The 15,871-nt window shown below is 40.8% G+C and overlaps 1 protein-coding gene across 1 annotated transcript; it reads right to left on the minus strand.

Annotated features, from left to right (window-relative positions):
- Positions 1–233: 233 nt before the first annotated feature.
- LOC112201628 (protein RGF1 INDUCIBLE TRANSCRIPTION FACTOR 1) lies at positions 234–3,534 on the minus strand. Its single transcript, XM_024342531.2, has 4 exons — positions 3,104–3,534; positions 1,659–1,733; positions 1,140–1,301; positions 234–874 (listed from the first exon to the last, which is right to left on the minus strand). The coding sequence occupies exons 1-4, from the start codon at positions 3,341–3,343 to the stop codon at positions 545–547; spliced, it is 807 nt and encodes a 268-aa protein (XP_024198299.1). The 5' UTR covers positions 3,344–3,534; the 3' UTR covers positions 234–544.
- Positions 3,535–15,871: the final 12,337 nt, after the last annotated feature.

Here is a 15,871-nt window from a genome sequence, read left to right on the forward strand (position 1 = left end):
TCGACATAGGTTTTGGACGAAAGTACTCAAGTTCTTGCACTTATCCATGAGCTTAATAAAGGTTCTATACATTTTGGCTGAAGCCAAAAAAAAAAAAAAGTTGCAGAGTTGCATCCAAACTCGCTGCAAACAAAAACAAAAATGAATGGGGATCAATTTGACCGGTCCAGCACAAACAGTAGAAGAATGTTGATAGCTTAATTACTCCAAGCAAATAAACTTATAGTATATACCAGCAAGGTCCATTGCGTCAGCTTACATACAAAATTGGTAGGGCTGAGAGCCTGAAAACCCTTCAGATAATCAGACAATATCTAGCTCTCTGCAGCCACCTAAAGCCAAGCAATGGAAATGCTCCCATGCACATTACTCCGTAATTAACACTCACTAATACAAACAATAACATTACAGAAATTAAAGCTATATTAACCCCGGACCAACCTTAGAATTAGTACCTAGTTAATAACATATTTCATAGGATGGTGCCAATAATTAAAAGCCCTAAAACCATTTATTATTATTACTGCTTCCGTAGTCTGTTCACTTAAGAAAGAGGAGCCCTCTGAGGAGCACCCTTTCTCCTGCTGCTGAGGGAGAGCATAATCCCTGGGAGGATCCCTTTCTTCTTCTTCTTCTTGTCGACGACCTCCGGTTCACGTGACATTACCGAATCGCTGTTGTTGGAGCATGATGAGCCTCTGTACTGCATTTCAGGGTCCTCTAGGATAGAGCTAGACATCATTTGGCCATCGTCATCGATCACCTCCGAGCCATCCATCCGTAGTCCTTCGAATTGAGAAATTGTGAAGTCGGATTCATCAAAACGGTAGAGTATACCGCATAAATCTTCCTCTTGGAGCACCAAGTGATCAACCTGTTCATAGGATTCCATTTTCAATCCATACTAGTGAACCACATTATGTGACAGTTGATATGTCAATTATCAAACCAAATCTTACAAGGATCGCAAATTAATCATAAAAATACTACACTAGCGAACCACATTATGTGCAGAGATGTGTCAATTATCTACTAGCAAAGAATCTTCTGAGCATTTAGCTATGATTGTAGAACACGTGTGTCAGAAAATGTGAAAAATCCTTGATATAGGCAATTGGACAATGAGAATTGAAATGGACCTTGCATGAGAGAGAACAAAAGCGGAATGGCTCTTGGAGAATCCTGTCACAGGTGAAACAGATATTGGCAGCAAAGCCTTTGTTACAATTAGTCCTCGCCAGTGGCCTTGACTGTGGCCTCTGATTCAGGAATATCACTTTGGCACCGTTATTGGAATAGGGCTGCATCCAAACAATGAATACAATAACATAATGGTTAACAGAATTGAGAAACAAAAAAAAAAGCAACTTGTGACTTGGCGAGCGACCCAATTCATACTTCTTTCACCATCATGAACACAAAACAAGAAGACAAGCCACAGCTGACATAAACTAATGTTTTTTCTTTTCAATTTTTAGAATTTTTGCCATGCTCCAAAATATGTGATATTCTAGATTTTTTAACCGTTAGATCTACTTATACCAAGTTTTAACACTTCGAAACCTTAAAAACATGTGATGAAAGGGAACATGATAGAATTTTTGCTTTTCTTCTGAGTTTGTTTGATTGTTCGATATTGAACCAAAACCTCATTATACCTGAATATAAGAACAGTCGATGAGCTTTTCAAGATCACCCAATCTAACCACATCATGGTACACATATCTTCTAACCTGTCATATGGAGTCAAAAGTAAAAAGGTCAATTGGACTTGTTTGGCCAGAAAAATAGTGATTTGAGGACAACCGATTTGGGATTTACTAGAGTTAAGTCAGTTAACTGAATTGCACATATATGTACATGAAAGAAAATCTTGAGGTAATTTTCTAACCCAAATGGGATTTATCCCACACAATTGAATTAAGCATATGACATCAAATTAAGATGATTAACAAAGTAGAATTAGGTAACTTCGAAGTTCAAAATCTTCCTTTCCAAACATATAGCAACTCATCAGAGAAAACTGAAGTCTTCACTCCAGGAAACTAGTTTGAAATTTAGGTGAAATTGGTAGAGGCAACCAACCTTTCATGAAAGAAAAAATAAATGTAATGGGGTGAATTCAATTATGAAATTGGGGAAATCTAGTCAAAGTTTCACTTTCATTGAAAGCAACAGCTGAGAGGAACTTTTGCAGGGTGCCAATGGATAAAAAGGAAATCTTCAATTAATATGGGGGAAAAAAAAACAAATCAGAAAAGTGGGATACAGAGAAGTCATAATGAAACCTTTTTGGAACATCACTATATCAAAATTAAAAGAAATTGCATGGAAGCAGAGCAGTAAATGAGACATAATTGAAGGATTCAAAAGTTCAACAAGAATTTCTTCTTCTTCTTTTTGTTTCTTTGGCAAAAATCAAGATCATCAGAAAGCAAAGAAAGTTTCTGAAAAAGTAGAGAGGAGAAGATTCAACAAAAGTTGGGAAAAATGGTATAATTTCAGTGTGGAGTGTGAATTACAACATTTCAGGAAAAAATTGCCAAAAGGTTTCATAGAGAACTACACAAAGTACTAATCAAGACTGAAGTTAGGAGGATCAGAACTAATCCAATTCCTAGAGATTAAGAAAGAAAATGAGAGAAAGATCCCTAACAATGAAGTTCATGGGTAGAATTAACAAGCAAATGAACTCTTCGTGAAAAATTCACCCTGATTGTGCAAGTACTCAAAGAAACAAAGAAAAAACAAAAATCCAGAACTTTTTCTTCCCAAACAAAGAAGTGCAACAAAATTTGAAAGCCAAAGTTGCAGAGCTGCACATGAATTTACCAAGTAGCAGAGGGACAGAGAATTCTACAGTGGAATTGCAAAAGAATTTTCGACTACACCCAGAAAAAGTACACACCAGAAAAATCCAAAAGCAAATTATCCAGACACTCACCAAGAATCAAGTTGAAACCAGCAAGAACCGTATAGAAGAAAGATGGAATCTTTGGATATAAAATCGTGTGAATTGAAAAGGGTAGCAAGAATTGAACAATCATCGATGAAAACAAGCTTCAATTGTTGATAAGAGTGATGATGATAATATTTACTGTACCTGAAGTAGAGGATGAGAACGGTGAGAATGAAGGCAGTGTGGGCAAATAGAGAGGCAACAGTGCAAACAGAAGACGTTCTTCTCGTTCTTCCTGCGGTTCTCGTGGACCCCACAACCACCAAAGAATGTCTCCCCCATCAAACCTTGTAGCCATGCAGGCTTCATGTGATTCATTTCATCCTCCATACATGCTGTGGATGATGAAGAGACCTCTCTCTGATGATGATGATGTCTCACCATAATTCAATTGAGATTCTCTCACTGTCTTCAAAGAAAGACTCAAAGAGTAAGTGGTGTTGGTGTGTGAGCTCAAAAGGGGTATTTAAGCTATGGCCACCCAATAACAAATTTGATTTCTGTTTTTTTGTTTTCCCAAGTGGTTTTGAAAAACCCTAATCAAAACTTGGTCTTTTATAGCAGGGGAGGTTCCAGAACTGTTGTCTTTTAGAGAGCTGAGAGAGAGTTCTATTTGAGAAATAATGAAAATCCAGAGAGAGAAAACATTTTTTCCTTAGAGAGAGAGAGAGAGAGAGAGGTGCTGTAGTGTAGTGTAGTGTAGTTTAGTGTAGGGTGGGGATAGTGGAGTAAATGGCGGGAAGACAGTCCACCAATACGTGCTTCTTCTACAGTACTACAAACACAGTCACTGCATTTGCATACTACAAAATTCAATTCCTGCTCTTTGATGCGTAATTCCTGCTTATTGCTACTAACTGCAATACACCCTTTGGTTTGCTTTGTTTGATCGGTGAACTGTGTTTTCTTTTTCGCCAATGAAATGTGTTAAATAAGCTTTCAGACAAAAAAAAATGGTGTTAAACGAGCTTCATTAGATCATTAGTCATTACTCGTTATGCATGTGTCAAACACTGGCTGTCTATCAAGTCAAGTCAGGGTTATGTCCAAGCTTAAGCAGTAAGGTTCATTTTCCAACAGTAAAAGCACACTGTTATTGCCACTCTTCACTTGGTTATCCACTTACCTGCAGGTCTCCTTATCTGCATTCCCTAGCTAGAGTGAGTTATGTCAAGTTTATGCAGCAAATTATTTTTATTTTTTTGTTTTGCCTGAATTTTTCAGACCAAACAAATTGAAAATAAGTAGATCTTGTGCGGTGAGTTTTATCATGCAGTAAGCACCTAATAGCAATAGTTCTCAAGTCACCCATCAAATGTGAATAGACTTCTGGTGTAGAGTAATAACAATCATAGAAGCAAAGCTATAATTACATTTTTTTTCTTTTTCTTTTTGTCTGACAGATGCATTACGTTGGAACCATGAAGTTTGTTCTATTAGGTTTAATTAGGTTGCATTATTTATTGCTGGGGTTCCCTTTTTTCTTCAACAGAAACCAGAAAAACACACAAATCTTTCTTTGACCATAAAAAAGATGCATGCAATTTCTGTAAGTGTTTGTGTAGTTTCAGTTTACTAACACTATCATTGAGAAAGAGCATATAACCTTAATCCCCTGTTAATGAAACTAATATAGGAGATTAACAAATAACAAGAAGAAAAAGAAAAAAAAACTTCAAAATTTAGGAGTGCCCGTAATCCCGTATATTATATGCATAGTCTAATGAAGAGGCCAGAGAAAAAAGAAAAGGAAAAAAAAACCGTACTCTTTTTTATTATTAATAATAAGATGGCCCTGGGTTGTTTGTCTCTTTTAGCTGTAGGTACAATCGCACTACCTCGGTTAAAAAGCTTTGGCATATGACCTACAGGTCCTTTACTTGTATTTATGCGCACTTGGTGTGTCCTTTTTTCTCATTTTTATTTTCATGCAATAATTTTATGAATTATATGTTGAAGGAAAATCAAGTTTAGTGTGCCTTATCAAACTAGGAATAGGAATAGGAGAGAAGGTTCTAGATTTCCCAATCCTACACGGATTGGTATTCCTTGTAACATTAGATTATGCACTTTGTAATCCCTATATATAGGGCTCCTATTCTCTATAATGAAATACACTTCTCTCATCAATCTCTCTCAATACCAATATACTTAAACACGTTATCAGCACGAGCCCTAAACCACAAAAGCTAAAACCCAAAAACCCGAAAAGAATTTCTTCTCCTCAAAAATCTGCGCAAGCTCCTAGCCCTCGATAGCCTCGCTGCGCACCTGCCCCTGCAGCGCACCTCCGCAGCCCCTGCTGCCCCGCAGCCCCCGCTGCGCACCTGCCCCTGCAGCGCACCTCCGCAGCCCCTGCTGCCCCGCAGCCCCTGCAGCGCATCTGCTCCTACCGCGCACACCTGCGCACGCTGCTGCGCTACTGCCTCTGCAGCTCCTCTTTTCTTCTGCTGCAACTCGCTGCCACTGCAGCATCTCTGCAGCCCCTGCTACCCCACGTCGCTGCAAACTTCTACACAACTTGCTTCGCTCCATCACGCCTGCATCGACACGCGCGTGATCCAAATACAAGTAGGTATTCAAAAGAGTAAGTTTTAAAGTTCCTATAATTCGAAGTTAAATATTTCTTCTTTTTCTCGGGGACTTAAAAACCTCCCTTCTTCTTCATCCCACCTTTCATAGAACGTGGGTTCGATTCAATGCGGAATCGTGGGGATTCACGCAATTAACGAACTAAGAGCGTTCGTAAGACTTCGGACTAAGAGCGTCCGCAAGCATCGATTTATGACCTTATAAACATCATTGTTTCGGTCTAATCCAATTTTCTTGGAAATCGATTTCTTGGTAGCATAGCTCGGAAATCTTAAATATTTAGTTGTCGTGGAAGTTTTAACTCCGAAACTAATATATTTCTTCTTCTTATTTCAGGATGTCGAAACTTGACTTCCCTGCACTTACCTCAACTGGCTCGGAATATCATAGTTGGGCCACGGATGTTGAGCACCATCTCACTTCAAAAGGGATCCTACCCTTAATTCAAGCTCCTAATCCTACTCTCATATTTGAGCGTACGGCTACGAACAATGCCACCGCCCTCATCTTGATGAGGCGCCACATGGATAAATCACTCCGACTGGAGTACATGGCAATCAAGGATGCTAGAGAATTATGGGTCGCGCTAGAAGAGCGATTTGGTAATATCAAGGATACCCTCCTCCCTGACTTGAAAGTTCAATGGGGCAATCTACGATTCGCCGACTTCAAGTCTGTAGCTGAATATAATTCAGAAGTTCTACGCCTCAAAACCATGTTGGGGTTCTGTGGACAACCTGTCACAGAGCAAGAACTAATTGAGAAAACTCTCTCCACCTTCCCCGTCTCAGCAATTTTGCTCTCAAAGCAATATCGAACGGAATTCGATACTAGACGGATCACGAGATTTCATCAGCTCATTACTATTATGTCTGTAGCTGAAAAGCATGATAATATCCTCGTGAAGAATTATAATTCAAGGCCTATCGGAACTAAGAGCGTTCAGGAGGCGAATTATAATCATGCACCCAAAGGAGGGCGCAAGGAGCGGAACCCTAACAATAAGGGACATAACGGACGTTTTGGTCCATATAACCGCCCTACAAAGGAAGGAAACCGCCACAATGGAGCGGGAACACGTGGCAACAAAAGCCAACGTGGGAGAGGGGGACACAAGGCCGCCGGCCATAGGGGTGGCGCCAATGTCCAACACGGACGCCAATCTCGTCCTCATGCACAAGATGCATCTCAATTCAAGGGAGGAAATCGTAATGATGCATGCCATAGATGTGGATCTATTGAACATTGGTTCAAGCAATGCAATGCAAGCAAACAATTAGCTGCACATTACAAGGCATATAGGGAATTTCGAGAACATGAGACCTATCTTGCCGAAGATGTAGAAGAAGAAGGTGATGATGCACACGCCAATCTCACCATAGCGGACTTTAAATCTGACAAAGAATTGCACAAGGATGCTGCAGATTTTGATTAGTATAGTCCTTTATTTTTTCCAAGAATCATGTAATGGCAATTATGCCTTAAATCAATAACATGACTTATTGTATTAACTTTTTCCCTCTAGGCGTACTCAAGAGTACTTGTGATGTCTAGGCAAGGTTTGATCTGAGAGAACGGTTTTAAAAGTGAGCAACGCTCCACCAAAATCTCACCTTACCTTACCTGGTCACAACAAAATTGAAATTACCGAACGGATTAAGTGACTACGATTTGTCTACTATTTGATTTTATATTGGATTAGATTTTAGTCAAGAAACTTTGATGTAATCATTGGCTATCATTAATAAAGTATCGACTTATTTTATTCAAATGTCTTGGACATATTCTAAATTCGAACTTTATTATTTTTCAGTATGTTTCCCGGAGAGCTCGAATGCCTCGTGGATAGTGCCACTACACATACCATCCTTCGAAACAGGCAGCTATTCCTATGGATGGCGCCTACTCGATCTTCTGTGACTACGATGGCTGGACCATCTCAATTGATTCATGGTCGAGGACCAGCTCAATTTATGTTGCCTAATGGCACTACTTTGAATGTCACCGAAGCTCTTTATGCTCCTAGGGCAGGAAGAACCCTATTGAGCTTCAAAGATATAAGAGCCAATGGTTTTCATGTGGAAACACATTGTGAGAATGGACAAGAGTTCCTTTGCATCACCTCTAATGACTACGGACATAAACGAGTCTTAGAGAAACTTATGTGTCGCTCTAGTGGGTTGTATGCAACCACTATTCGAGTCATTGAATCCAACCATGTCATGAGAGATGATTTATGGGATTCCGACACATATAGGCTTTGGCACGACCGTTTGGGACACCCAGGTCGTGACATGATGATCCGTATATTAAAGACTTCACACGGACATCCCTTTTTCAGAACGAAAGGAAGTAAAACTCGAAATTTGGATCAAGGAGGAGCACCTACGCCTCACGGCGCCTTCCCCCTTCAAGTCCGGCCACCACTAGCCGGCGCCGCCATCCCCCTGCGGCTCCAGGGTGGCTTTGACGCCACCCCTGCTCCCCTGACTCCAATTTCTGCTTCTAAAGTCAAAAGTGACTTCATGGCTCAACCAAAATCCTCATTGGTTATTTCTAAAGCCCATTATTCGTTCTGCAAAGCCTGCTCTTTAGCAAAGTTAGGATCGAGACCATCCTATGCAAAGGACACCAAAGAAAATATACCATTCTTGCAAAGAATCCAAGGTGATATTTGTGGACCTATTCAACCACCATGCGGACCATTTAGATATTTTATGGTGTTGGTTGATGCATCGACACGCTGGTCACATGTCATGCTATTGTCCACAAGGAACGCTGCATTTGCTAAACTCCTAGCACAAATAATTAAGTTACGGGCTCACCACCCTGATCATCCCATTAAGTCTATAAGATTAGACAATGCTGGGGAGTTTACATCAAAGACTTTTGATGATTATTGCATGTCCATTGGGATTGATGTTGAACATCCTGTTCCTCATGTTCATACCCAAAATGGTCTCGCAGAAGCCACCATTAAACGACTACAAATGGTTGCTCGAGCATTGGTGATGCGCACCAATCTCCCTATTTCTGCTTGGGGCTATGCAATATTGCATGCAGCTGTGCTTATTCGTCTGAGGCCCACTGCCACCCAACCCTTCTCTGCGTCCCAGATGGTTACTGGGTATGAGCCTGATGTCTCACACTTACGCATATTTGGGTGTGCAGTCTATGTGCCTATTGCGCCGCCACAGCGCACCAAAATGGGTCCTCAAAGACGATTAGGCCTTTATGTTGGATATGATTCTCCAACGATTATCCGCTACATAGAACCCTTGACAGGCGATCTCTTTACCGCTAGATTTGCGGATTGTCACTTCGATGAGACAGTCTTCCCATCGTTAGGGGGAGATAAGAACATCAATGTTCAACAGGAACGACCGGAATTGTCGTGGTCTGTCCCCACTCTGTCTCATCTTGATCCCCGAACCGCACAGTCTGAAATTGAAGTGCGGAGAATTCTCGATCTTCAGAACGTAGCAGAATCGATGCCTGATGCGTTTTCTGATATCGCTAAAGTGACGAGATCACACATACCTGCTGCAAACGTGCCTGCAAGGATTGATGTCCCTAAAACTAGAGGACATGACGCTAACTCAAGAGGATTTGAGCATGGCGCCAACGTCCCCTCTCACAGTGATGGTGACGTTGTGGCTAGGCCCATGGCTCCTGCCAGGAAGCGCGGGAGGCCTATAGGTTCGATGGATTCTCGCCCAAGAAAGAAAGCGAGTTTGGCACAGAATAATCCATTAATCATCGATATAAATAATCCATCTCATGAGAATATTCCGGATTATGGTTATGTCCAAGAGACATCATTGGGGGACGCTCCAATGTCAGAACCAACTCCAGAGAATAGAGAGATCTCCATAAATTACACTAGTGTACATGAGATGATGGATAGAAATTCTATGGCGATTGATGATGCATTTGCATATCATATTGCAAAAGGAATTATAGAATATGATGATATCGAACCTCGCTCTGTTGAAGAATGTCAACGAAGAGCAGATTGGCCTAAATGGAAAGATGCGATCCAGGTTGAATTGGATTCACTAACAAAGAGACAGGTATTTGGGCCTGTAACGCAGACACCCCCAAGTGTAAAGCCTGTTGGCCATAAATGGGTCTTTGTTAGAAAGCGTAATGAGAAAAATGAGGTGGTAAGATATAAAGCCCGCCTTGTGGCGCAAGGTTTCTCACAACGCCCTGGAATCGACTACGAGGAGACATATTCTCCCGTAATGGACGTTATAACGTTCCGCTACCTTGTCAGTTTGGTAGTTTCCGAAAAACTTGACATGCAGCTTATGGATGTGGTTACAGCATATCTCTATGGGGATCTAGATTCAGAGATATATATGAAGGTTCCAGATGGACTTCAATTACCCAAATCAAGTGGCTCTAAACCACGGAGCGCGTTTTCAATAAGATTAAAACGCTCACTATATGGATTAAAACAATCCGGACGGATGTGGTATAATCGTCTAAGTGACTACTTGATTGGGAAGGGATATATTAACAATGAAATATGCCCATGCGTGTTCATTAAAAGGACAAGTTCCGGATTTGCAATCGTAGCAGTTTATGTCGATGACATGAACCTAATTGGAACTCTAGATGAGTTGAAGGAAACTGCTAAATACTTGAAATCCGAATTTGAGATGAAAGATCTTGGGAAAACACGGTTTTGTCTCGGTTTAGAACTCGAGCACCGTAGTGATGGAATCTTGATCCATCAGTCTGCATATACTCAGAAAATCCTAAGGCGCTTTAATGAAGATAAAGCAAAGCCTGCAAGTACTCCCATGATCGGCCGTAGTCTTGAGCCCGGAAAAGATCCGTTTCGTCCAAGGGATGAGGACGAAGAACCCCTAGAGGCCGAAGTGCCCTATTTAAGTGCAATAGGCGCATTATTGTACTTAGCTCAATGCACAAGACCGGATATCTCATTCGCAGTGAACTTGTTAGCTCGACACAGCTCTGCGCCAACACGCCGCCATTGGATTGGTGTAAAGACCATCTTTCGATACCTAAGAGGTACGATTGATATGGGCCTATTCTATCCCTACAGAGAGAAAAAGAATGACGGAAAATTGGGATCGGACCCAAAAAGGCAAAACGCCCCCGTCCATGGAATGGCCGCCGGCCATGTTGCCGGCGCCGGCGCCGCCGCCGCTCATGGTGGCCGGCGTCCTCCTATCTCCCTCCATCAAAACGACAATGATGTCTTGATGGGCTTTGCTGATGCAGGGTACCTCTCTGACCCTCACAAAGGTCGCTCCCAAACAGGTTATGTCTTTACCATGGGAAGCACTGCGATATCTTGGAGGTCTACGAAACAGACCCTTGTTGCTACTTCCTCAAATCATGCAGAGATTATTGCTCTACATGAAGCTGTACGTGAATGTGTATGGTTAAGGTCTGTAATTCGACACATTCAAGGAAGTTGTGGTTTGAAGTCTACCACAGATGACCCTACATGCATTTATGAGGATAATGCAGCTTGTATTGAACAAATGAAGTTAGGTTTCATCAAGGGCGACAACACCAAGCATATATCGCCTAAGTTCTTTTATAATCAGCAACAACAATCACTTCTAAAGATTGAAGTGAATCAAATCCGATCAGAGGATAATGTAGCGGACTTATTCACTAAGTCGTTACCTAAATCCACCTTCGAGAAACATGTGAAGAGCATCGGATTGAGAAAGTTATCCGAACTCCCACGATTGTAGCAATCAGGGGGAGATATCGACATCAGGGGGAGTTATGATGTCTACATGTTCGATCTCGAAGAGTGAAGGACGTGTTGTGCTCTTTTTGTCCTTCGACCAGGATTATTTTTTGTCCCACAGGGTTTTTGTTACCTGGCAAGGTTTTTAACGAGGCAACGGATGAAGCGTCACTACCAAGTTTGAGCGGCACAAGGGGGAGTGTTGAAGGAAAATCAAGTTTAGTGTGCCTTATCAAACTAGGAATAGGAATAGGAGAGAAGGTTCTAGATTTCCCAATCCTACACGGATTGGTATTCCTTGTAACATTAGATTATGCACTTTGTAATCCCTATATATAGGGCTCCTATTCTCTATAATGAAATACACTTCTCTCATCAATCTCTCTCAATACCAATATACTTAAACATTATACTATTTTTCATGCATAAGGAGATATACTTCAATACTTCATACTTGGTCTGTCTATTTTCTGGTTTTAAAAAATTCATCGAATTACTCAAAGAAATATTTTGTATGGTATTGGATGACTCAAAAACACCTAATTGTAGTCATGTTTGTCTACTAATTTGGGGAGGGGCGTCCTATTTTGGAACTTACCCAAATGCTCTTAATCATGCTGTGTTCGATTGTTACTAACTACGCCTGCTAGCAGTGATTCAGGTGGGAAGGTCTCATTGAGGGAGAAGTGGAGAACAGTCAGTTAATTGGAAGCTAACCACTATAAACTCTGATTCAATTAAGAAACTATGATAATTTGATTAGTTTCAAAAATCCATTCAAGATCAAAGTTCGAATCTTTTCATCCTGTTTAATGTTTTTATACCCAAAAAATGTTAAAATCGGTTTGATTTAGTTATCAACTTATCATGAGAAGAAATCGGAGCATTTTATAGTTGATAGGGAATGTGCCCTCATTCTGTAATTCATTTGGTGTAAAATTAAGCAGAGATGCACGTGGAAATGCAACGGACAATTAGCTTTCCAAAATATTCCCTAAAATAGTTAGGTTAGAGATTTGAGAACAACACTGTTTAGGTAAGTATAAAATAATTTGGAATAACTAGGTTCATTCTCCTTCAACAATATTATTTCATGGTAACTTAGGGATGTCGTGGTGGCTTAGGATTCCAATTGTTGTCATTTAATATCGAAACCTAGATCACTACGTGTCTCTATGTGTTTCCAAAGTTATTGTTTTATACATCTTGAATTCTTTAATATGAAATTTTCATTAGATACGTAACTCATTATTTTATAGACTAAATTTAGTTTAGTCCCTCGAACTTTAGAGCTAAAATCACTTTAATCTCTGACTTTTTTTTTTAATCACGATGATCCCTACACTTCCAAGTTACATCAACTTAGTCCAAAATTTGACTTTGACTAGAAACATGACGTCATACGCTGATGTGGAACCGACATGGAGTCCCACTTTGCAAATTTTAAACTCCAACGAAGGGTAAAATAGACATTTCTAATTTAATATAATTTTTTTTCTTTTTTCCAAAATTTATTCTAATTTCTAATTTTCTTTCTTTTTCTCCCTTCTAACTTTACCTCTCTCTCAGATCTCCCAAGCCTAAAAGCCAAATCGATCCAACACACGCCCTCCTCCACCGCATCCGAACTCCAACGCCGATACCATCATCTTTCATGATCAAACCATGCACCTGCCTGCCAAATTAGAGATACAAAACACTAGCACAAGCAGAAAGAACCGAAACCAATGTCACTGAATTCGGATTTTCACCTCTACATGCTCTCATTTTCTTAAGCACATCCAACACCACACTTGGAACCCCATTCTGCAAAAACCCTGTTATAAAAGCATCATAGCTCACCACATTCTTGACAAGCATATGTTCAAACAACTTTGCAGCAGAAACCAACTCCCCATAGCTGAGGTAGCAACATAAACATCACTCTCAACCCCGAGCTTCATCGCCACGCAATCCATTCCCATCCCCTGCTTCACATTGTCACACGCCGAAAACACACTAGCTATAGTAACCAAATTCAATCTGAGCCCTCCAAAACCAACGCTCTTGCACACCTTTAAAGCCTCTCTGCGATGTCCATTATGCAACAACCCTGAAATCACAGTGTTTACGGGAGCCAAGTTTCGGTGAGGCATTTCGTCGAACACCTTGAGTGCATTGTCCATGAGGTTGAGCTTCATGGAAGCGTCCATGAGAATGGTGGCTGCGTAGACGTCGGAGAAGAACCCAGTTTTGAGGAGATGCGTGTGGACCATTTGGACATGAGCGGCTGATCAGAGCTTGGCATATGAGGAAATGTGAATTTGTGAGGGGGGAAAGAAGTGAAGTGGTCTTGGCATAAGGTCTCAATTCCTACAACGCCTCCTATGAATGCCCACTAAGAATCAAGCTTCACATCAAACACCGTCTTCTATTTCAAGCAGTCCATTGCCACCACCAACAAAGTTAAAATTGAGAAGAAAGTCTGAGCTCTGACGCAAAAATCACAACCCAAACTAAGTACACATGAACTCAACTCATTCAATTCAAAAGATCACACCTTTGATTGAGCTAGGGCCCGAAGTCAAACCTGGGTTCCGGGTTGCATGTAGGGCTGGTCAAAGTCCGACCCCGGCAGTTGTGGGTCATGTGCCTCCGGGTAAAACTGAGCCTCGGAGCTGGTGGGCAGGGAAGAAGGCAACTCCTTTAAGTCCTGATTATTCAACACAACAAAAACGACGCCGTTCTCCTCCGCCTTCCCAATGCCACATCGCTGCCCTTATTAGCGCCCCAGATCCCGTCGATTCCCATCCCCGGCATGATCATCATTATTGTCGGCTTCATCCCTAATTCCACTCTCAAGACCTCTGTTAGGTTTGAGACCTCGAGCAGAGTAAGCCCTGATCTCGTCCGTGATCGCTAAGACCTTCTACTTGGGGCTGGTCTTTTCTCCAACGCAGCGACGGTGTGACTAGCAGTGAAATAGGAGGAAACATAGTATCTTGATTGGAGATTAGGTTCTGGAGGAGAATTTTGAATTGAGAAGAAGAAGAAATCGGAGTAGGAAGAGGGTTGGAAGAAAGGAAGAAGACCGAAAGGGAATAGAATCGGGGAAAGGAAGAAAGAAAAAAAAATCTAAAGAAGTAGGGGCAGTTTGGACTTTTCGTTCAAACTAAGGGCCAGAGTCTGAAAAATGGGACCCCATGTTGATTCTACATCAGCGTATGACGTCATGTTTGGAGTCAAAGTCAAATTTTGGACTAGGTTGATGTAATTTGGAAGTGCAGGGACCATCGTGATTAAAAAAAAAAGTCAGGGACTAAAGTGATTTTAGCCCTAAAGTTTGAGGGACTAAACTGAATTTAGTCCTTATTTTATTTATTTTTAAAGTAGGTAACTCATTAATTTTTATTTTAAAAAAATATTGAACTTCTTATTTGTCCACTTGCTAACTCACTTCCTCACTGATAACTCTACACTTATGCTACTCCAAATTCAAATTACAGTTTGTAAATCAGCTAGATACATTTTGAGTTTGAAGTGTGTTCATAAGAGAAATGAGCTACTTAATTAGCTTGAACTCATTATTAAGCTCAACAAGAATGACGCGCCGAGCTTGAATTTTAGCATGTTTAACTCGTAAAACTTATGAACATCTCATATACTTTAAGAACCAACTAAAGCTCCTAAAATATTAAAATAAATAATATATTTTTCCTTAAAAATAGTTAAGTGTTATTGCTTATTTCGAGTATGTAATATTAAATATTGGTTTGATTTGGCGTCTGTGGGGAGAAAGGTTATGATCGACTTGAGGTCGAGCGAGTCGGGGCATATCGGTGTTCAAGTCGGAGCAAGGTTTGATTAGCCGAGGTTTGACATGTTTGTGCGTGTTGTGGTAATGGACAGCCTCGGTGCACCATAGGCAGATGAGCCTCCAGCGGCAATCGTAGGCTAGCAGCCAGGGTGCTCTTGCCATCCTCTTAGCTTGAGCTTGGGCCATGTGGGTTCAGTCTCTTATGGGCCCGTTTTAGTGGATTTGGTTTTCTTCATAATTGAGTCAGGCTAAAGGGTGCCTTGCCACCCTAATTCATTACTTAGTATTTTTGGGCTAGCATGGCCTGAGAGTTTGACCTCCTTGAGCGATGTTGGGTCTTACGGTCTCTAAAGTGCCGGTTGTAATTTGGATCATGATTATATGGAATTGGTAATTATCTTGAATTGAACTGGAGAAAACGGTTTATGGATAAGCACTTGGCTCTTATTTGTTTGCAAGGAAGTAGCATTTTGTTTTATATCACAATTGCATGTAGGCGAATAGAGGGCTAGTTGATGATTATGCCCTAGATGACACGAAGTTTTTACAGGTTCGCTTTAAAAAACCAGCTCAATTTGTCTTGTAATGAGTTGCGGTGTTTAGATAGGAACAACCGGTTGCCCCACCTTTTCTCTATCTTTTAAGTGCTTGTAGTCTTTAGCATTTTGTTTAGTCTAACACTCTAAGAGCAACTCCAACAGATTCTCTATATTTTTATTTTTCTCTACTTTAGGGAAAAATAAGTCTCTTTTGCTCCAACAGATTCCCTATAACTATCCTTATT

This window comes from Rosa chinensis, chromosome 5, assembly GCF_002994745.2.
Source record: "Rosa chinensis cultivar Old Blush chromosome 5, RchiOBHm-V2, whole genome shotgun sequence".
NCBI lineage: Eukaryota > Viridiplantae > Streptophyta > Magnoliopsida > Rosales > Rosaceae > Rosa > Rosa chinensis.

What these genes read in the sequence shown, in the direction of transcription:
- LOC112201628 (XM_024342531.2), bottom strand. Translation starts at nt 3,343, where the DNA reads ATGGTGAGACATCATCATCATCAGAGAGAGGTCTCTTCATCATCCACA. An exon ending in TCGACTGTTCTTATATTCAG is followed by an intron (nt 1,302 to 1,658) that starts GTATAATGAGGT and finishes GTTTGGATGCAG; the next exon opens with CCCTATTCCAATAACGGTGC. An exon ending in TTTGTTCTCTCTCATGCAAG is followed by an intron (nt 875 to 1,139) that starts GTCCATTTCAAT and finishes TCCTATGAACAG; the next exon opens with GTTGATCACTTGGTGCTCCA.